General features: G+C 39.6%; 1 protein-coding gene across 1 annotated transcript in view; it reads left to right on the top strand.

Moving 5' to 3' along the window:
* ZC3H12C (zinc finger CCCH-type containing 12C) overlaps positions 1-21,872 on the top strand; it is a 42,275-nt gene continuing 20,403 nt past the window's right edge. The window contains exons 1-2 of the mRNA XM_014966108.1: positions 1-110; positions 19,642-20,408. Coding sequence (XP_014821594.1) covers positions 19,714-20,408 — 695 coding nt within the window. The 5' untranslated portion in view covers positions 1-110; positions 19,642-19,713. The remainder of the gene's footprint in view (positions 111-19,641; positions 20,409-21,872) is intronic.

Genomic DNA, 21,872 nt, shown 5'->3' with positions numbered 1-21,872 from the left:
CGGCCGCGCCTCCCCGCAGCGCTGGGCCGGGGGCGGTGCGGGAGCTGCAGCGGCCCCGGGGCACACCCGCCGGTACCGGGAGTCTGGGAGGAATTTAAAAGTTATTTCAGGTACTCTGCTTATCCCGTCGTTCCGCTGCTTCTAACTTTTTTTTTTTTTTTGGGGGGGGGGGGGGGGGGGGTGGTGTTTTCTTTAATAATTGTGTGGGAACAGCAGAGATGGATTCTGTGCGCTTGGGGTGAGAGAACCGGCTGCCGAAGTTGGCTTGCTCTGTTCAACCAAACCGTAATGGGCAGGAACCTCTAAAAGCTCTGGCTGCCCCGCTCGGAGTTCCAGATGTAGCTTTTAAGTTGCAATTTCTCTTCAAAATTAATTTTCATTCACCTATGTGTTTTTGGACCTGATTCTGCAGGCATGTCTGAGTTAACGCCAGGCATGTACGGTTGTATTTGTGGAGCGGTGACGTTATTTTACCATGTCCCCGGGGGAGGAAACTCAGCTGTGCCGTGTTTGTACAGCACCTTCTGCGGCCGGTCCTGGCCCTGGCTGGCACTCACGTCCCCAACACTGGTTTGGTGGCTTTGATGGGGCCAAACAGCCCGTATGGGATGGTCTTGCTGAAAGCTGGATTAAGCAAAGCCATCCTGCTGAGCAGTAGACCACACTTCTTCAATAGCAGATGTACTGAAATGTCTTGTTTACCGTGTCTTGTCCTCTTGGTCTGTGTTTGCGAAGCGGAGACATAATTCATAATTGCAGCTCTTAGGATTGTGCAATTAACAACAGACTTAAGGTAGCAGTAGCGTAGCCTTTTGATCTGGAAAGAAAATAAGCCATTCAAGTGCGTCTCATTTTTCAAAGTGGCAGGGTACTTCCTCTTCCACTGTCTCCTTACCACTTAGCCTTTGCCCATATAGCAAGCCAGTGAGTTCACAATAACCCTTCTTCTAGTAGTGTATTAGATAAATTTTAATCAACTGAAATGTCTTTCTGGTTGTGCTCCAGGGTGACATTATATTTCAACAGTGTGTACTGTAGTGAATGGATCAAAATTTGAGCATGTTGTCATTTTAAAGAGAATTTGTTATGTCAGTATAAAAAGCATTTGCAACTTTTTTAGGGGAATAGGGAAAGGTTTTTGTGTTTTCTTTCCCTCCCCCTTCTTTTTCATTAGTTAGATTTATTAGTCTTGAGAATTCAAAAAATTTCTTTTTTTTATCTTTTTCCTGATAGAGGTGGTTGAGCCAATTCAAGTTATTTCATCTCTCCACAAACTTTGCCATATTTATGTTTTTAGTCCAGTGTGGTTATTAGACCTTTATTACTACACTGGACTTCCGTAGGGCAGCAGTCACTTGATGGTCTTGTAATTACCATTACTGTTTGTGATCCTTTTAAAAAAGCAGTTATTATTTATGAGGTCCTGTTAGACAGAGCTCCACTAACAATATTTTTAGTCATCTGCAAATCAAAGTGCACTTTAAAAGATGTCATCTTACCATGTAACTGCAAAGAGAAGTGGAGTTTATTGAAGGTATGCAATTTGAAAACAAACCCCATACCTCAACCTGACAAAGCATGAAGGGATTATCCAGACTTGACTCATCTGTGTAGATTGTGCATTTCAGGCTGACTGCTGAGCTGAGCAACAGTCTGCTGGAGTGATTTTGCTGCCTGCTTCTCTGGGCTGTATCAGCCTTTAAAAACATAGCTGGTATTCCAGAGCTGTTTATTTCTTTGAAGAAAACTAGGGTTGCAGTCGATGAGACTTGAAAAGATTGGAGATTCAGATTGATACTTGATGAAACTATGTACTGTTCAATTTAACATAGGTAAGTCAAAAACCTTATAAGAGTTTCTTCTGTGAGATCTTATAAATCGTACATACAGTTGAAAATACTTTCTAAGTATTTTCAATTCAAAGTCAGCTTGAAGTGAAACAAGGAACTTTCTTGGTGCAGGTCAGTTTTTGTTGTCTGCAGAAATAGCTATGGCTAAGCAACTCCGTGTCCAGTAGAAAGGAGATGTGTGATTTAGTTTGACTTCTGTAGTGAAAAAAAGTGATAATGTCTCGTTTGGTATTTTCTGCATCAGATCTATAACTTCTGACTTGAACAAGTACTTTGAAAAAAAAAAAATCTGCCCTTGAACACTTGAAGTCTGTGCATTTTTTCCACTGGATGCACTTTATTTTTTAATTAAAACAGTTCCTAATCTGAATTTGCTAGCCTCAACTTCCAATCATGGATCTCTTTATAGTCTGTATTTTAAAAAATTCTTAAAACACTGAAGTGCTTGAAAGAGAGTGGCAGTAGTAAGAAGAGGGGGAGGAGGTTGTAGTAACTAAAACAGAGATTAGAAAATGTGTGATGTATAGGGTTATGGCATAAAACTCCTCTTTTTCCTATTCTGCTGCTCTTGCTGTTCTGTGAAGCACTGTCCCAAATGTAGCTAGGAAGTCATAGATAGGATTTTTTTTTAAGTTATTCAGTAGAGATTTCATCGTTCACTCATTTCCGTAGTGTTTGTTGCCATGGCAGCTAGCCAGCAGCCTTATTAGTGATTAAGGTGGTTACACTTCATTTTTGTGTTGTGTGGTACGGGAAACTATGTCTGAGGTACTGTAAGAAACAGATGTTGCGCAAAGGCTGCAGTAATTTGTTTATATGAAGGGACTGAAATGTTTCTGTCCTCGGACCGAAGTTATTCTATAGTGATGCTTTACATCTCTTAGTATGTGTGGTTATGTTTAAAGTGCCTCCTGTCTTCAAGCCTGCTAAATATTTGCAATAAACATACTATGTCTACCATATGTTTGAAGCAAGAAATCCATTAATTGAACAAGCCCATATTTTTATGCTTGAAAGAATTCACACTTACTTCATTTTAGTTACTAAATTTTATGTTAAGAGTAGAATATAACAAAAGCAGAGTTGAGATAGCGTGACGAGAAGCAGAGCAGAGTCATTTTTTGTACCTCCTTGCCTCCAACTGTAGTCATTTCCAGTTAGCACATAGATAGAAAATCAATTGTAATCTGCTCATAATTGCCTTCCTGGTAGAGTTATGAGGTATTTCTCTCCCCTATCTTTTCTTCTCCACACCCCCCCACCCCCCCAGCTTTCTGTTTTTCTTCTCTCTTTTTTTCTTTTGGTTTTTTCTTTTCTCTCTCTCTCGATATTTTTTTCTCTTCATGTCTTGAGGAATAGGCAGCTCTGCAGAGTTAAAGGAGAAAGATACTGTATGGATATTTTTCACTGTAAAGCTGTGCATCTTTAAATGTTTTTGTGCAGCAGCTTGAGGCTCTGTCAAAAAGTATGTTCCTTACCATGTTATTTAATGGTGAGCATAAATTGAGGAAGGTTTTCATAACCTTGGGGCTTTCTGCTTAGATGAACTAGGCATTTCTCTTCTACCTATCAGGATTGATTACTTCAGGGTAGATTGCATTTCTTGTGTAAAAGGCTGAGCTTGCACTACCAAAAATTCAGATTGTGTTTTGCTTAGTATGAAGTGCTGGGCTTGACACTTGACACTCACTTTCCCACTCTGCCAGGATATTGTATCCCCAAATTAAGGAATTATTTTAGCTTTTTGGTAAACTCAAGCTCTATTCATTCTTGAATCACAGCTGCAGAATGAGAATGTTTTCAAAGAGTACTTTAATTTTCAGACTTGTAATTCTGCTGTCCCAACTGGAAAGGTCTGGACAAGACCTTTTCAAAGTTTGCCCTGGGGAGTAACGAAGTGCACCCTCTGCAACTGTGAGATTTGTCATTCTTCCAGGCTCACCTCACAGCACACGCCAGACTACTTCTCCTGACTGCCTGGCCATTTTAAGGTTGTATTTGCTTGATTCATGATACCAGTCTAACATATTAAAATTTTGTATCTGTCAGTCTCCTCCCTGGGACTAGAGAGGTCTGTTTGTGTATACATATGTACATGTATACGTGTGTATATGGGTAGATGGATACAGAATAGAATGCTAGACCATCCTAGGGTCTGCCATCCTTTAAATGTACAAAGCTCACAAATATAGCTTCCAATACCTCTGTTTTAGACCAAGTGATTTGATTCTGAGTTCTTTCAGGATAAATATGCCCTTTGCATAAAACTTCTGCAAGATTATGCGAAGTATTTAAAATGTGTCATAATTATAGTTTTCATGAGGGTGGATAGTGAGGAGACTAAAGCTATATTCAGGAGGAGGGATTTTACTTAATAGGAAGTTGATATTTTGAGAAAAGAGTGGGGAGAGAGGAGGGAGAGACAAAGCAAGACGTTCTGTGGTTGGGAGTGCAGGAGACTTTAATGGACGATAATAAGCCTCCCAATGGAAGAAATACAGTAATTTCTTTTGGTATGAAAGGAATGTCTTGGGAGGTGGTTGAGAGTTGCAGAGGAGTGCCAGAGATTGGGGAGGTGAAGCTGGAGGTGTTCAACCGTAAATGTGACACAGGTTATTGCAAATACCTGAAAAGCAGTCTGCTTGCTGCGAGTAGGTAAAGCTCAGAGGCTGGGAAGAGTCTTAAATCCTTGCGTCATTTGCTAATTTTCAAAAACTGTAATGATAATTCCTGAATGACCATTTGTGTGAGCTGTCCTCCCCTATGGGCTGTAATAAGTAATGTGTTAAGTTGGAAAATCAATGAATTGGTTCCATCAAACTTTGAAGTTTTGCGATGAGATGAAAATTTCTATTGTGCTGTGACTTAGACCTTTTATCTTAGAACTAATAAAATTTGGTGATTTGGCAAGATTGATTGGAAAAGGGACAGACTGCATTTCATTTGACAGAAGCTACTTTCCTAGTCTCCTTTTATTCTGCAAACTGTTAATGTAAGTAGCTGGTATCTATAAATCCTCATCTCTGCTTTTCTAGTCACCATTACATTTAGTGCCCTGACTCTCAACAGGTCTCTTCAATTCTTCATCACCTGTAAAGCTGATTTTTGGATCACCGAGTTATCTAATCTTTCCAGTATCAATGCATGGCCTCATCCTTGATGAGAGGCATTTCTCTTGTAAAAAATACCATCAATGCTGTCATGAAAATCACCACTTTATCTAAGTACAGGGTCTGAGAGCCTCATAGTTTGCAGCTACATCCCCTAAGGCCTTTCCACCTTAAAACATTCAACTGATTTGAAAACCTCAGATGATTTCTCCTTCAGCAATAATTCCAATACGTACTCTTTGTAATGCCAGATACACCTATGGAAATGGTTTGTTCTGGCTAGAGAAGGGCTATGATGTGCAAGTGCCCAGGGCTGTGCACCTGGGTTCCTGAGTCTCTAGCAGCTGCTTCTGGGATTGCTGCTGCTATTCTTGCTGGGCTGCCAACTGGGCTTTTGCTGCTGCCGAGCTGTGAGTTGGACTCAGTGCTTCTGGAACTGCCGCTCTTGGGATTACAATCTGGGTTTCTTGAAGTTGTTGCTGAGCTACAGCCCATGCTTACTGCTGAAGGATTAAAATCAGAGTCTTCTGCTTCAGCTGTTGTTTCCCCAGCCACTTGTTCACTTGTTTGTTAATAGGTTTTTATTGTAGCCATTGTGTGGAAGAAAATAAAATTTAGTATCGTGTATATATTGATGCGACTTTCATCTGGTTCCAGCAAAAGACTGTGTGGCTCATAAATGTGTTTAGGTGGCCACCAGCTGGAGTTTGACCTTACTACCAGGACTCATTCAAAGTTTCGACTTTCTTATAAGTGCAACTTGGTAACCACCCTTGCCTGATAAATTAGGAGAATTTAAACTACAGATCTTCACAGAGATTTTGCGTGCATTTGCACTGTGGAATTACGCAGCCAGTCTTTTTCAGGACTCAAAATAATTGCTCTTTGGCTTTGATAAGTTTAACTTTGTTGGTAGTATGCATGGTAACAACCTAAGGTTTTGTTCAGTATTTGCTGAGGGTCTTCCATCTGATCTGTTCCATAAAACTGTCAGCTCCAAAGTTTCATGAGGCTGTGGTAGCAGTCTATACACCTTGCTAAGTTTCAGACATGAGTATGTTGCAAGTGGGTTGGTTACCTTTTGATGTATACAGCTGTCGCAAGAGAGACCTCCTATAAAAGCAAACTCATTAGTGTGAAAACAAGCATCATCTTTATCTTAAGGCTGATCTTTCTCGCAGTGCTCTACGTATTTCTACATGAGCAGTTTGAATTGTTCATCTGCAGCTTGGATGTGCTCGTCGCTACGCCTGTGGGAGCTCTGGGGAAAAAATGTTTGTGGCGGGCAGACTGAAAACAGATGCCTCCAGCGGGCATTGTAAGTAGAATTTAGTTCATCTGCTGACATGGAATGCTTTTGTGGAAAGTAAAGCCTCGTCCCTTGATAAGTGCAAGATGACGTTGCAAAAATAGGTAATAAGGCCAAATAGGCTGCATTAGCAAGAGCATATCCAGCAGATCAAGCGGAGCGATCATTTGCCGCTCTTCAGCACTGATGAGATCGCATTTGGAGCACTATGTCCAGTTCTGGTTTCCAAAGGACAGGAGAAGACACTCACTTACTGGAGCAAGTCCAGTGGATGGCTACCAGGGTGATGAGGGATCTGAAGTACATCATGTCCAAGGAAAGACTGGGAGAGCTGAGTTTGTTCAGCCTTACCAAGAGAAGACTAAGCAGGATCTTATTGCTGTCTTCAGCTGCATAACGTGAAGGTATAGGGAAGACAAAATACCCTATTTGGACGCATGCAGCAAAAGGACAAGAGACAGCAGTTGCAATTTACAGTGAAGAAAGTCTGGCTGGAGATGAAGAAAAACGTCGCCGTGAGGATACTTAAACACTGGGACAGGGGCATGGGGAGGTTGTAGAATCTCCAGCCTTGGAGATGCTCAAAAGTTGACTTGGAAGAGGCTCTGAGCAACCTGCTGTAGTTGACCCTGCATTGAATGAGGTTTGATTGGACTAGAGATCCCTTCCAAACTAGATTATTTAATTCTAAATGTTAGTATCATCACCAGTTTGGAATGAAGTCTTCCCATTTGTATCTGTCATTGTAAGATCTAACTTCATGACAAAGTGGAACTCTGAAAAGCAATTGGTGAGTTCTGGGGGCCAAAAAGAGCTCAAAGTATTAAACTTAATGAAGGAATCTATGCAGGTGTTCACAGGACTAAGATCTAGTTGGCTTTCCAACCTAAAAAAAAACAAAAAAACAAACAATGAAAGGAAGAAAAAAATATTCATAAAGTGGAGACTAAACATAAGGAAATTTGGTCTGCAAAGTTAATTTCTACTTTAAAAGTTGCAAACTTCTGAGCTTAGAATGAAATTACTCTGAGACTTTGAAGACCTACAAAATGATACGAACCTTTGAAGACCTACAAAAATGATACGAAATCACTAACAGATGCTTTGTCTCTTTGATATATTGGGTTATTAAACAAAAGTGGGCAAGCTGTTTTATTAATGTATAAAATACGAGAATATCAAAGCCCGGTGTACGTAGTTCAGTAAGGGGACTTCCTGGTGGTCTCTCCTGAGTTCAGGGATGCAGTAAATCTGAAGAAAAGCCATACCTAAATGTCAGGTAGTCAGATAGACTTCTGTGTAGCTATTTTCGTTCTATTTATTTTTTAACTTGGATTTGCAGCTACAGTAACCCACTTTCAGTAAGCTCTGGCTATTGTTGCTACTTGTCAGGTCTATTAAAAGCTTCCTCAGAAAGTAAGAAATAATTATATGCTAAGTGTGTCTCGACAAACCGCGTGACCATCTCTGTCTTCAGCGATTCTTAACTTAGTAAATCCGGGTAAAAAAATTGGACCTTAACGTATTCTTTGGCTCTTTCATCTCGGTAGAGAGTAAATGGCAAGGCTGAAAGTCTTGCAGAAAATCCACTGCTGGCAGCTCTCTGACAGAAGGCTCCAGTCCAAAATGACAACTGCAGCCGTGTGGTACAGGCACAGGAATTGTCTCTCAAATAAGCATAACCCTGTGAAGCCATTTAGGGCGATGCTGAGTCCAACCAACACCTTGAACTCCGTCCAGGAACCCCAGAGATTATGGAGCTCTGTTGCCAGCAGCATGACCTGAAACACAACCTGGCCATGTCGCTAGACAGTTTGAGAGGCCTATTTTGCTCTGACAAGCCTTTCAAACTCTTAATAATAGTCTGTGGCACAGATAAAAGATGTTAGGTTGACTAGCTAAGTCTCTTAAATTTGTATTTCAATTAAGAGCATACTTTTTTTTTTCCACATAACCATGTTAGTTTTGTTAGAGGATTTTCTTCTGACAGAACAAATTTGAATAAAAGTACTTTGCTAAGCATGACGGCGTACACTTTGTACAGTTGTAGGCATTGTCTGGCCGCCCAATATTGTCACAGGGAAAGTTAATTAGGCAGTTCAAATTTTCGTGCTCAGAAAGCATCCAGACAGCGTGACTCATTCTGAAAGTGGGAAGAGATCAAATCTAACGTGTATCGCTGGCAACTTTTTTTTTTTTCTAGAGTGCTTTGTGTCTCAGTGTCTCAGCTTCAATTCTCAGCAAATGATAAAATTAAGAAAGAAATTAAACGGAGTGCCTTCCGGTGGTAATCTTAAAATAAACACTGTTCTGCCATTTGTTGCAGAAATTGGCAGCGTGTTCCACGCCGCCCTGGTGTCGATGGGAGCGGTTGCTCGATAGCCATCTTAGTGCATGGCAGGGGTTTTTGATGTTTTCTGGCTTCCAGACCCCTCAAAACTTGCCATAGAGCAGGAGGGCCCAGCATCAAAGGAGCTGAACTGCGGGTTGGATTTTCTTGGGTTTCTTTGGCAAAGTGTGTAAAAATAGGATAGACTCTTTGGTGTTTGTAGACTGGAACCTGAAAACCAGTGGCAGGTCACACTTAAATTATTTTCTTTTTTAAGGTTTTTTAATCCGGGGAATTTTCTTAATAACTTAAGATGTTTTGGGCTCTCACATCCCCAAGAAGGGCAGAAAGAAATAAAAGATACTGGATTCAAGTGCTGTTTTAAAGAAAGCCCTGTCTCTTGGTGCTAGTGGCAACTGTTCTATTTTTCCTGTATGTTTGCGTTTTTACATAAAATAAAAAGATACTTTTTTTTGGGCAGGAAAGGAGAATTGAGGCCACAGTCCTAAAGGAAGACTCACAGCATGGGGTGGGTCTTAGACATGACTATCTCAGAGGAGGGAGTGAAAGGATCTACCCCTACAGATACAAGCCTCACAAAATTGAAACTTACCTGGCCAGACTGGGGAAATTATCAAATTACTTATGTTCTCTGGTAAAGGAAAACATTTCCCTGATACTGTTCACTTTCATTTCGAAAGTCTGTGCTTCAGAAAATGTGTTTCATTTCAAGAGTAACTTCTCAGTGTGATACTGCTGGGTGATGCCAGTGTTTTTGCCATGGCAGGATGCTGCCTTACGCTTTCTGTGCCGTTGGCTGGTAGGGCTCAAGCCTGTTGGGCTCCTTCAGTAGGCAAGCTGTGCAGTCAGGTGCAGCTGCAGATGGGCACTGTGTCATCTCTTGGTGAACAGCTCATGGTCAGGGCCTTTGTCTACCCACAGACAAGGAAACGCTGGATCTGCTTATACTCATGGCCAGCAAGAAAGAAAGAGAGTCATAGAATGCTTAGAACTGGAAGGGAGCTTAAAGATCATCGAGTTCCAACTCCCTGCCATGGGCAGGGACACCTCCTGCAAGACCAGGTTGCTCAAAGCCCCATCCAGCCTGGCCTTAATCACTACTTAGGATAAAATTTAGGGTTTCCTCTTCTCTTAAAAACATACTAGAACATGTCATGATAAATGATGCAACGGTTTGCTCAAGTCTTGCATGCAGTTGATACTAATGATCTAATGGGTTTATACTAGAAACTAGACTTTCTAACCTTCTTTTAAGATGATGGCCTGCTGGAAAATGCTTCTCTGCTTTTTTAAATTTAAAAGATAACTACAAACTGTGGAGTCTTCTTTCAAAGAGTGAAAGAACTTTTGGCTCCTTTATTTTAATGCATTTGAAAGTGCATATTTTTATCCAGAGAAATTACACTGCATTTGAAAATGCACTTGATCCTTTTAAATTTATTTTTTTAAGGCTATTTATTGTGTAGGCAAAGCATTACTCATCTTTATCATAAGATCAGTTTATCAGTTATTTTTCTGAATTCTACACACTTTTTACTGGTCATTTAATTCACTCCTCTGCATGGCTGTAGAAGTGGTGGTGGTTTTTTTCTTTTTATGTCTGTGTGTAGATACAGTCTGTAGAGCAGCACTTAAATTCCTCACAACTAAGTAAACGTCTTCCAAAGTGTTATTCTTAAGATAGTTTGCATCTCTTAACATGCTAACTGGAAAAGAAGAATTTCTGTTGTATTGCCACTTCATAGTTTTGAAGATAAGCATCTCCCTTGCAGCTCCCAAGTCCAACAGCATATGTAGGATATTTGCCGTGGCACAGCATTGAGTTTCGTCTGAAGCATACAACCTTCATCTCTGTTTCAGAAATGCGGTGGCATGATTTGGTTGTGCAGTGGTGGATTGATTTGATTGTGCAGTGTATTCTTGCAAATGGATCATTTATTACTGGAGGTTTAGCATAAAGTTCTGCAATAAAGGATAATTAAATGCTATAATGGGAAAAGTTGTCTTTCTAATTGCTGCAATAATACCACTTGAGTTACAGAATGACCATTTTGTATGCTTGCATAAAATAACTTCTTTTTAAGTAAGGCTTTGTTTTCAATGTGTTTGAAACGAGAAGAGTTGGCTGGAACTAGCAGCTTTTTTTTAGTTGGTTGTTTCTGGGTTTTTTTCTCCCTTTATAGTAGTGTTTCCCTAATATCTTCAGCCTACGCTGTCTGAATTTCCCAGCTGCTCCAGCTCTCCCTCCCTTGGTCTTTCTGATCCTCCCATGCATGCTTTTCATACCAAACTGGGCAGCAGGGGGGAGGGGACGCTCTCCTTCCCACCCCTCACCCGGCCAAGAGGTTCACCCTGGTCCTCATCTGTCTGGAGCATCCCATCACCTTGCTGTGTGCCATTTGGAAATGTCCTCCTGCCACAGGATCCCTGGGTCACCTCCAGCCAATTCATGATTCTGTGCTGTTTAATCCGGTGGCATGAGGGGCCTGATGAGCTCTGCACACAATGTCCAGTCTCTACAAGCTGCAAAAATAGGTGTTTATAGCTTACTGTTCTTGCAAGACCAGAAATTTGAAGATCTTACTTTTTGCTGTATTTTGGGAACTGAATTTAACTTACTGACTCTTTGTATTTTAGATATGGTAAAAGGAGATGATTGAACTAGTCAGGTTATTGGATTTGGAGGTTTTAGCACAAGAAGTAGAGACCTCTTTGTTCATTCACACTGTGTACCTTCTAGTGATGCTGTTAGAGCCCATGACAGATGTGACATGAATGCCACAGTGCTTCTTACGAAGGTTCCTTTGTTGACTTCATCATTCTCAGTAGGAAGCCTCATGTACTGGTTAAACCTTAATACAAATGCTTTTCTGTCATAGAATCATAGAATTCTAGAATGCTTTGGGTTGGAAGGGACCTTTCAAGGTCATCTAGTCCAACCCTCCTGCAAAGAGCAGGGAAATCTTCCACTAGATCAGGTTATCATCACAAGCATCACAATGATGTAACAGAATGATCTGACACCTTGTAAGCCTTGGACAGCCAAATGTCTTTTAGGGAAGAGTTGAGAAGATGCTTCCAGAACAGGCAGCTGGTTTAAGTGGCTGACATTATGCACAAGAAAATGTCTACTTAATTCATGCAACTATGGCTTGATAGAATATTTGGTGTAAATTAAGCAATATAACGTAAGTCTTCAGATTGTATCTGTTCTGCCTTTGGTCATAGTAAGTACTGCGGCGTGGAGGTAGCATGAACATTAATTTGCAACTAAAGTTTAGACCTGGTTCCCTGAAGACATGCCCTTGGAGTACTGAGAATCGTTTCGGGGGTGGATAGTGTATTCTCATTGTTCCTGTAGAAGACATTGACGGGAAATATCTTTGCAAGTAAACTTCTTACAACCTTATTTTTAAGGCAGATCATACACTTGCCCTAGTTGTGCTTGTAGAGCCCTAACTAAGTACACCACTTCTCTGCTGTGGAGTTCTCAATTTGTTACAGATGTACATAAAGGGTATTATACATGTCCTCTGCCAAAACAAGCATTCCTGGTATTGCAAAAGAAGTGCCTGGCTCTAATCAGAAAGATATTCAACTAATGACTAGCCAAGTGATCCTGCTTGCATTTAAGGGCAGTTCTTGGACATAGGTGAACTGGACTGGCTTCTTATTTTGCCTACAGAAGTTTTAATATGCTTAACATTATCCAATACCGGCAACTGAGGTAGTCTAAATACCACAGCAGGGACTGATTAGCTTTTTCAGATCACTGCTTTTATTCGCTGTTTGCAAAGAGGCTTAATCCAGTGCTGGAGATCAGGCGTCCCACTGTGCTCGTGGGTAGCTTTCTCTCACTCTTTGTGCTCGCAGTGGCAGAAATTAGTGAGGAGTCTCCTCCTGCCTCCGACTTAAAAGCTCCAAAAGATTGGCCCTAGTAGTTGTTCCTAGGAGTCTCTAATGGACAGTGCAGAGAAACTATAGTTGGGGTATCTGCTTTGTATCCTAATATCTGGGCACATGATAAATGCATCAGTGCGATAGCATGATGGTATGTGATTTCATTTACTATGTTGAATTGATTTAATATCCACATGAAGCTTGGGAAATTACTCAAAACAAACGTATTCACATTCTTTTTTGCTTTTAAATCACAGTAGATGTTTCCCAGCAGATCGCCTGTCCTCCCAAGCAGAGCAGGACAGCTGCCACTGTGGTTCTCAGTATCGCTTTTAGTCATGTAATGAGGGTGAAGTTCAGTAAATACACTTTTCTAGTAGTTGTTCAGATGAACATTTGCTAACGTAGAATCCCCTCCTTCTCTTTGCTGAGCTGTCTTCACTGAAGTTACAAGCAATGGCAACTTTATTTGAAAGTCCCCATCGCTTCACTTGTTTTATCAAGCATCAAACCTTACTACTGTTCTATTGCTAAATATGTGTGCTGCAGGGCTTGGTGTTGGAAGTGTTGGGCAGTGAGGGGAGCTGTGGACTGGAACTTGTGTTTCCATGTGGCTTATTTCAATAAAAAAATCAAAACGATAAAAAGCTGACTATGGCCTAGCTCCTGACTTTTGTTCAAATATTTCATCATTGCAAAGAGACAGGAAGATCTTGGCATCTCGAACAGAGCTGTGAAATAAAAGGGAAAGAAGTTCTGTTGCAAACAAATATGAGTGACTCTAGGACAAAAGAATGGTTCACAGCTCCTTTCTGTCAAGTGCCCTAATGTTTCAATGCCACTGCTTAAAAATACCCATTATTTCATGTATTACTATTATGTGGTTTTAGTTTAATCGGTTTCACCTTCTGTTGGAATTGCCCACAAGTACTCTGTTAGAGTTGTGTGTAAATGCAAGTTTATTACATTTATTGACTGATGTTCAGAAGTGTCAGGAAATTCAGGAAGCGGTGTCTGAATACATTTCAATGTCTAGTGTGGGCTCCTTTCATACTGCCTTGCACTTTGTACCAATATGATTAATTTTGCTAACGAGAAAAGGGGAATACAAATGGCTACTGATAGATTTATTTCTCTTTAATAATTTTTTCTCACAAAGAACTTACTGTTTCCATAGCGGAAGGGGTTATATCCCATAAGACTGATATATTTTAATAGGAACTCACAACTTTTACTACTTAAAAATAATTCCTTTCTTTGTTTCATGAATTAGAAACAATGAGGAGAAGCTGAAGTCTGCCCAAGCCAGGTGTTTCTTGTTGGCAGCCTGCTCCCTAATGACTCTGGCTCTCATACAGCAGCTGCCTGCTAGTCTCTTTTGTATGGCCTATTGTTGCTGCACACCCCTCGTTAATACACATGCTGCCCGGGGCAGACCCTGAGAATGACATCAACTTGCTTATCTTAGAAACCTCCGAACCTGATGCAGGGTGGGGAGGTTGCCTTGCATCTGCCTGGCCAACTAATTGTGAGCTCTGCCGGTCGTGATTGGCTCCGCGGCCGCTCAGTAATAGGTTAAGCAAAGACATCGCGGGTCCATCTGTTCGTCCATTCATTGTTCTGCTCGCTTGCCTGAAGTCTGCAGCTGAAATCGTGTTAAGGAGTTGCTTCTGGAACAGCTACAAGAAACCAATGTCTGTGTGTTTTCCAGCGAACGTAAGTATACGGGCTTCTCTTTGCAGAAACGGGACGTTTCACCTTTCTGGAGTTTCAGCGTATCAGTTTGCATTTGGACAAGGTAGCTAGTACGTGTGTGTCAGCTGAGATTTGCACACTTTGGGTGTCTCTTGGAAAAAGAGGGAAAGAAAAACAGTTATGTCTGAAGACTAAGTATATGAAGAGCAATGAGCTCACCCAGTGCATTCGATTAAGGAACTTTCAAAGGCATTGGTAATGGTGTGTTCCCAAGACTTTGAAAATGGTGGGCAATAACCATCAACAGAACAAATTCTCCTCTAGCCCCCTGGGGGGAAGGGGAGGTTTCAACTTTAAGTTATAGGCATTTACCCTTTTTTGCAAATAAGCTATTATTTAATTTGTGACTGGTAGAAAAAGCTTTAAAAACAAAATATCAAAAGAACTTTTCCATTATGCCATACAATGGATGAAATTTCCTGTGTTTGTGAAAATAGGAAGAGCTCTACTGGGGGCTATATGAAGATGCTGTAGTGCAAGACAGAGCATTAGGATGCTCTCAGGTGGAAACATGTCCCAGTCATAGGTTTTGTGCTTTGAAAGCTATTCGTGTGTCAGATCTAGCCTGGCTATTTTTATAGTTTCTAATCTGTTTTGTTTTATGTTTTGAGTTCAGATGTTAGGCTGAAGAACAAACACTCTATACTCCATGAGCCTGTGTTCCAAGGATCCTGTAAAGAAAAAAACAAAACAAAGACCTTCATATATCAGTTGGGAGGGAAAGAGAGCATATAAAAGGGTTAAAAAGAGGTTTGCATTTCTACCACATGCCCTATTGTGTGAACATATGCATGAGTCTATTGAAAGTTTTCAGAAGATGGGCAGGCCACCAGTTGCTGGTCTCCTGCAGTTCCAGTAGACATCTGTTGCCCCAGAGCATTAACCAATCTGTTCAATGGGACATCCTTCCTTTGTTGGATAGAATGATGCAGACAACAGCACTCGCTGAAATACAATGGTAATTAAATACATAGAAACTACAGCAGTAGGTATTTATTACATATTCATTATTTTATTTGCATTGTTGCAGTATCTTTATCATTTGGATAACTGATATGTTCCTTTTTTTTTCTTTTCTGATCATCTCTGCACTTCTTTTTGTGACAAGTAATGACAGCGCTTCAACAAACTGTGAATTCAATATTTTCCATTTTGTGTTTAGAAGACTTAGGAAAAATTCTGCCTATGTGGAAACATGCTGAACTATTTCACTGTAGTATGTATCTTCAGAAACTTTTGACGGCCTTTTGAGAATACACAGTTTCTGTTACACTGTGTCACATGACACAGTACTTCTTGTTATTTTGCTCTGAACTAAATTTGCATTAAATTGCTTTTCTTATGCTCAATTGTAAGTGGAAGATATTCTGAATACACAATAAAAGATTAGATGATTTACTTGCCCACATCCCTTTGAGAAATATTTCTGGTTTGTGTGAAGATGAATTAATGGGCTGATTATTGTTAATGGTTAGTGGAAAATAGTGGTGACTTCTAAGAAATGGGAAAATATTGCTCTTCTACAATGTAGTAGCACAGTGCTCATCCAGAGTATTATGGTTATACTTGATAAATGCCATTGACTCAGTAATACAGTATTTTAGGCCTTTAATGGTGAACGTAATGTGAGATACTGTAGTTTTAAAAAGACTATAGTTTAAAAGTTACATTTTCATAACCATGTCTAAATTGGGAGTTAACCGTTTTATTAACTTTTTCATAAATACAAATTCTGTTACTCAGCTGTGGTGACAGTTGAAGACAAGTTGAAGACATTCTTGACAATAATTTTTTGGCTGATTTGTGTTTGTTTGGCTTTCAGTTGATCAGAATTCATAGCAGATATTTTTCTTAGCTATATTGCATCGTATCAGTAAGCATACTTTAAAACCATATGTGCATAAAGAGAGTTCCTTGTAAATAAAGAGTGCAAGGAATTCTTCTTATCTGTTGTTACTCCTTGGATAAATGGGAGCTTCGTTGTCCTATATATAGGTACACTAGTGTTTATCTGGAATACACATTCATTCAAATAGACTGGCTGGCATGTTGCTCTTCACTAATCAAATCAAGATAAAATAATCAATTCCAGCAGGGTTCAGCAGTGACATCCAATTTGCATGGTTCTAATCAATGAATCTTATAAAAGACATCATGTTGGGAGCTCCAAAGTCTAGCATTTCACAGAGATGTTCCTGACCACGAATATGGTGTACAAAGTTCACAGACCTTGTAAAAATTTGTCTGAAAATAAATAGTTTGCATGCAGAGTTTAGGCCAAATGCCAGGAATAGTGTACTGCTTATGCAAAACTTTCAGAAATCTTTAGCTTTGGATTTAGAGATTAAACATCATTTTATCCACCCTTTAAAGGCAATAGTATGGTGACTATATACTGTCTGTGGCAGATTTTAAAGCTGTTGCTCTTATTACTTCCTTCTTTAAATAGTTTCTGGAAAGCAGTAAGAGTTCTGTGCAAAAGAAGCAATTAAATATTGGAAGGAGATGGAGATTGACAGGAGACTTAAAGCAGATAGATGTGAGGCTGATTATGTATACATTCCCAACAATGGACAAAGCTCAGTTTACGGTCATTTTTCATACGTAGTTGATGTGCAAATCATCTTAAGTATGTTTCATATAATGCCTGATCTTCAGACACATTCATATGCTAGTGACTTCTTTGAATCCCACTGGAGGGTGTTATGATTGTGTTTGCTGTAAAGCACTTAAACTTCAAGGAAGAAGTGATTGGAGAATGACTTAAGTATTATTTTAACTAACACTAAAAAAAAAATAAATCCTCTTTCTGATGTGTGCACTTCAAGCTTTGTTTATTCTATGCTGTTAATATGCAGCCTCCTCTTACCCCCCCTTCCAAAAATCCTCCTCCCTCTGCTTTTAGTTCAATACTAAAATGACATTTCACAGTACATGGATTTAGGCAGTGACCCATTATCTCCCCGTACTCTGCGGCGGCGGTACATGAGCCAGCTCAACTTTTCAGTCCAGCTTAAAAGTGTTGCCCATTAACTAGACTTCCTCGAGTCAGAGCAGATTGTGGGGTTGGTGGAACAATGATGTCGGGGCTTCCAGATTGGTTTGGCAGCTGCATTGTTCTCCGAGGGGAAACCAGACGCACTTAAGTCCCGCTCTCTTTCATGGGCTTTTGTTCATACCAAATTATTCTTTCGCTGTGCTAGTATTCATGATGGTATGTTAAAGGAGTGCATCCTAGCAACTAAAGGCTGGTTGCTAAGCAGCCTCGCTTCCAATAGGGGTTTCTTGTTTGAGATTTTTTTTTTTATTTTTTGTGTGTGTGTGTGTCAGTCCTGTGAAGGCCACAGTGTTGGTTTTTTAACTGTATCCTTTTATTGGGATATGGTTGTGTTTTGTTACTAGCACTGTGCTATCGAGTGCATTACGTTAGTTAATAAATCACTGTGGAAAGGTTCATTTCCTAAATTCTCATTGTGTTTAATCTGTGGTGTTGCTTGAAATCCTAAAGCTGTGAGTAAAGAGAAAGTAATAGTCCTTGATATGCTCCTTGAGAGCATTGCAGCCCTACTGCCTTCTAACAAGACCAGATCTAAATGAAACTTTAGTCTACTTTCTTTCCTACCCATCTTGCTTGGATTAAGGTGTGGGTAATGAAAGTAGTGATGATTTATTTATTTATTTAAACCAGAAATGCTTAGGTAAACTGAGTTTTTGTACCCTATAACCAAAAAGCACCACCACAGTGGTGATGTCTTGGCATTCGGCACCTATAGAGCCTGCTTTTACTGAGCCATGGATTGGATATTTTTTGCTTGATTCTCTCTAGTCTTAAGCCTGGTTGAATTTCTTGTGTGTGCACTCTCGTATCTTTATCCTAAGAAGAGACAATTACATAGTATTTTTAAAATACTGGGCAATTTTAAAATGCTAACCTGTAAGGGGATGGGAGGGTTAATGTATTTGCTGACAGATTTTGGCTATTTGTGAGACACCTGTAATTTGTATTAGTATAGATCAAGAGATTCTGTTTGACATAATATTTTTTCTTGATATATCCTTGTTTATGAAGCTTGTGTCTGTAATGTATTTGTCAAGTTCAGTTGAAGTCCTTTGCCTCTATATCTGGCTTTTATGTTCTGCTTTGCAAGATGGAAGTGTGAAAGAACTCTTTGTTTCATAGTCTTCCCTTAATGTAAATTCTTCTTTTTCATGGTAACCTTGTAGTACAATTGGTCCATATGGTCCATTTTTATCTCTGAGAAATAATTTATCTTTTACTTTCTATATTGAAGCAGTTAGCAAAGATTCCTGTTTAAAAGAACAAAATAAGGGAAAGAGATAGCAATCTGCCTTTAAATGTGGGTTGTGGAGGTAATTCTTGTGATGCAATGGGTAGCTAACTTCTGTATAACTACGGTTATGCAAAATTCCTCCTGAAAAAGCTGATGTGGCAAGTACGTACATCCAGAAAGCTGTAACTTTTCTTCTTCTGTTTTTCCTACATGACTCCTATCTATGTATTTAGTTTTGATTCAGCAAAAGGTTTGCACAAGTCTCGTTCGAGAGTCGGAATCAGCTTTTCATTTTGTTGCCTTGTTAGCTTGATGAGTGGTCTGTTGCAATCGGTGCAAAGACTTCCATTGGCTTTATTTGCCATAAGATCAACCCATGTCTCTAAACGCAGTATGTGTTCATAATGCAGCAATCTTTAGAGACCAATTAGTCTTCCTTAATTATCACTTTATAAAAGAATTCAGAAATAGTTTGAGTGTATTCAGTTGAAGTGACAGTGTCTTTTAGGGCCACTAAGTTTATATTTAATCATGTTTTCTGTCACTAATTCATTTTATGTGTTATGATGTCTTATATTTGCCTAACCAAATAATCTAGTACTATGCTAATTTCTTTCTATTCAGCATAGAGTTGAAGGTACTCAGTTTAAAAAGCTTTTCTAGTGCTTATATTTTATAGCAGAGGGTTTTTTTGTTGTTACAATACTGCCTTAAGCTAGAAGTAATGTCTCAGTCCCTTTAAATCATGACAAGACTTCTGTCTCTGCATTACAGTAGGTAAACTCTCAGTGTTTGCTTTCCTATTCTTTCATAAACCCCTTTCTAGAAATGTTTAAGATAAAGCATTTGATACACTCAGAAAAGAGATGATCAGTTTTTTTGTTGGTGTGGCTATGGATGTGCCTTAGGAAAAGTTTTTCCCCAAAAAGTTTTCCAGTTTAAAAAAAAAAAAACAAAAAATCCCACGTCATATTTTGCTGCTGGGAGAGAATAAATGTGGTTCTGAGGAAGCAGCAAGAACATACAAAGCAAGTAAGATATGTAACCAGTTGCAACATTTTTGTTCTCTCTTTAGGAATACGGAACACTTTATATTCAGGAATACAAGAAAAACAGCAAAGTGGAGTCAAGTACATGCAGCAGCTTCATGGGCTTGAAGGATCATCTGGGGCATGACTTAGGCCACCTTTATGTGGGGAGCACTGGCACACAAATAAATGCAACTGTACCTTGGTCAATGGCGGAGAAGCCAACGATGGATAAGGTGAATTCTAGGAAAGAAGATGTAGACAAGGAGGCATCTGAAGAGACTTCTGGAAGCTCCAGCTGTGACTCTGAAGAAAGCACAAATTCTGATAATGATTCAGAGAGACTGAATAATTCTGCATCAGAATCACATTTATTGCCTAAGACTCACCGGCAGCTGTGCCGATCTCCTTGCTTAGAGCCTCATATACTAAAAAGAAATGAAATCTTGCAAGACTTTAGGATAGAAGAGGCTCAGATAGTACCTAAGGAAGTCAAAAAGCCCCCTGATGTAGTGAAAGAATATCAAACCAAACTGGAGTTTGCACTTAAGTTGGGTTACTCTGAAGAGCAGGTTCAACTTGTATTAAATAAACTTGGTACTGATGCTTTAATAAATGATATTTTGGGAGAACTTGTCAAACTTGGGAATAAAACTGAGACTGATCAGACTGTAACTAATGCTAACACTACTGTAATGCGTGAGGCGTCTTCCATAGAGTCTCAGAGGTCAGAGTCTCCACTGCAGGAGGATGTGACAGAGGATGGTGACAACCTGAGGCCAATAGTTATTGATGGCAGCAATGTTGCAATGAGGTAGGTGACCGTGAAGCTTTTGCTTTTATATTTAAATGGAAATAAAAGGACCTTGTCTCGTTCAAGCATTGATGTTCGGTATAATTGCCCAAAGCCGTGTGCAGGTTATCTCACAGGCATCATCGTCGATCACACAGTATGCCCATCAGACTAGAGGTCGGTAAGAGTTTTAAGAGTTTGGTGGCAGCCATCGAATCTCTTCTTCCCACTGCTGCTCTAGTGCTTAATTATTTTTTTGTATACTGAGTGAACCTTTAGTAGGCACCATTGCTATGGGCAGTTGCTGTATCCAGTTAGTTATAGGAGGTTAAAGCAAATGTAAGATTGCTTAAGATTATGAAATGGTGATTTAGAATTAAGTGGCTTAAGGAATACTTCTCCTTGGTAGGCTGTTCTATGGTAACTGGTCTGTCTATAAAATTGGTCTTGATTATCGGATTTGGAGTTCGGTTTTATTGCCATTAATTACTGAGGTTACTGTGCTTTAGGCTTTCACTTACAAGCCCACAGATAACACATACATTTACCTACCGCATTCACCATCCTGACCCCAGTCATGTGGGTGCAGAGTGAGAAACCTGTCTGTGGGGAGGCGAGAGGTTCATGCTTCATCAGTGATTAGAGAGAGGAGGAAATGGCAGAGAGATGAGGGGTTTTTTTATGGCTATATAAATGATTAAATGACAAATTGGTTAGTAACTAATTGGGTAACTCATAAGGATTATCTGATCCCTTGCACCGTGGTTTAGAAGGTCAGTTTTAATCTTCTGATGACTTGATGTGGTTTTCATTAGCTTATTAATAAAAGCTCCTGCAAGACATTTCTGGGCTAAAGGCCCAGGTTTTTTTTAGTTCCTAATCAAGTCAATTACCTTTAAATGAGGCTTTTAAAAATGAAATTTAAATACAGCTCTTATTTACATCTATATGATAGCTGTTGTTTGTTTAAATAGATGTGTTAGCCCATAAGGCAAGGATATTATTTATTCATAAATGGGTTATTCCTGTGAGTTCTTTCTGCTTGATATGTCATTCTTAATCTTTTTGTTCAACTTGAGCTGTAAACGAAGTATGTTCACTTGAACATACTGGACATATTCTGTTACCCAACCCAAGAAGTTACCCAGAGACTTCTAAAATGGGTTTGGATTGTATGTCACATAAATCCAAAACAGTTGTGTAAGTGTTAGCTAGTTAGCATAGCTCAGACTTGGTGGGTGGACTTAGGTTCAACTTCTCCTACAAGCTGCAATGAATACGTTCCAGAAGTAGCTCCTGATCAGACACTTTTCCTTAATGTTTATTCAGCTATTAGCATAAATATTTAGGACCTGCTTTCCTATGCTCAATTTACTTTCTTGACCACCTACATGAAATGAGCCAAATATGAATGCATGCTGTGCACACTATAGAGCCTTAAAGCAGGTTAAATCTATTAATATAACAGTCTTTCTGTATCCAAGA

This window comes from Calidris pugnax, unplaced genomic scaffold, assembly GCF_001431845.1.
Source record: "Calidris pugnax isolate Ruff unplaced genomic scaffold, ASM143184v1 scaffold20, whole genome shotgun sequence".
Taxonomy (NCBI): Eukaryota; Metazoa; Chordata; class Aves; order Charadriiformes; family Scolopacidae; genus Calidris; species Calidris pugnax.
This window is presented reverse-complemented; position numbering and strand designations above follow the sequence as displayed.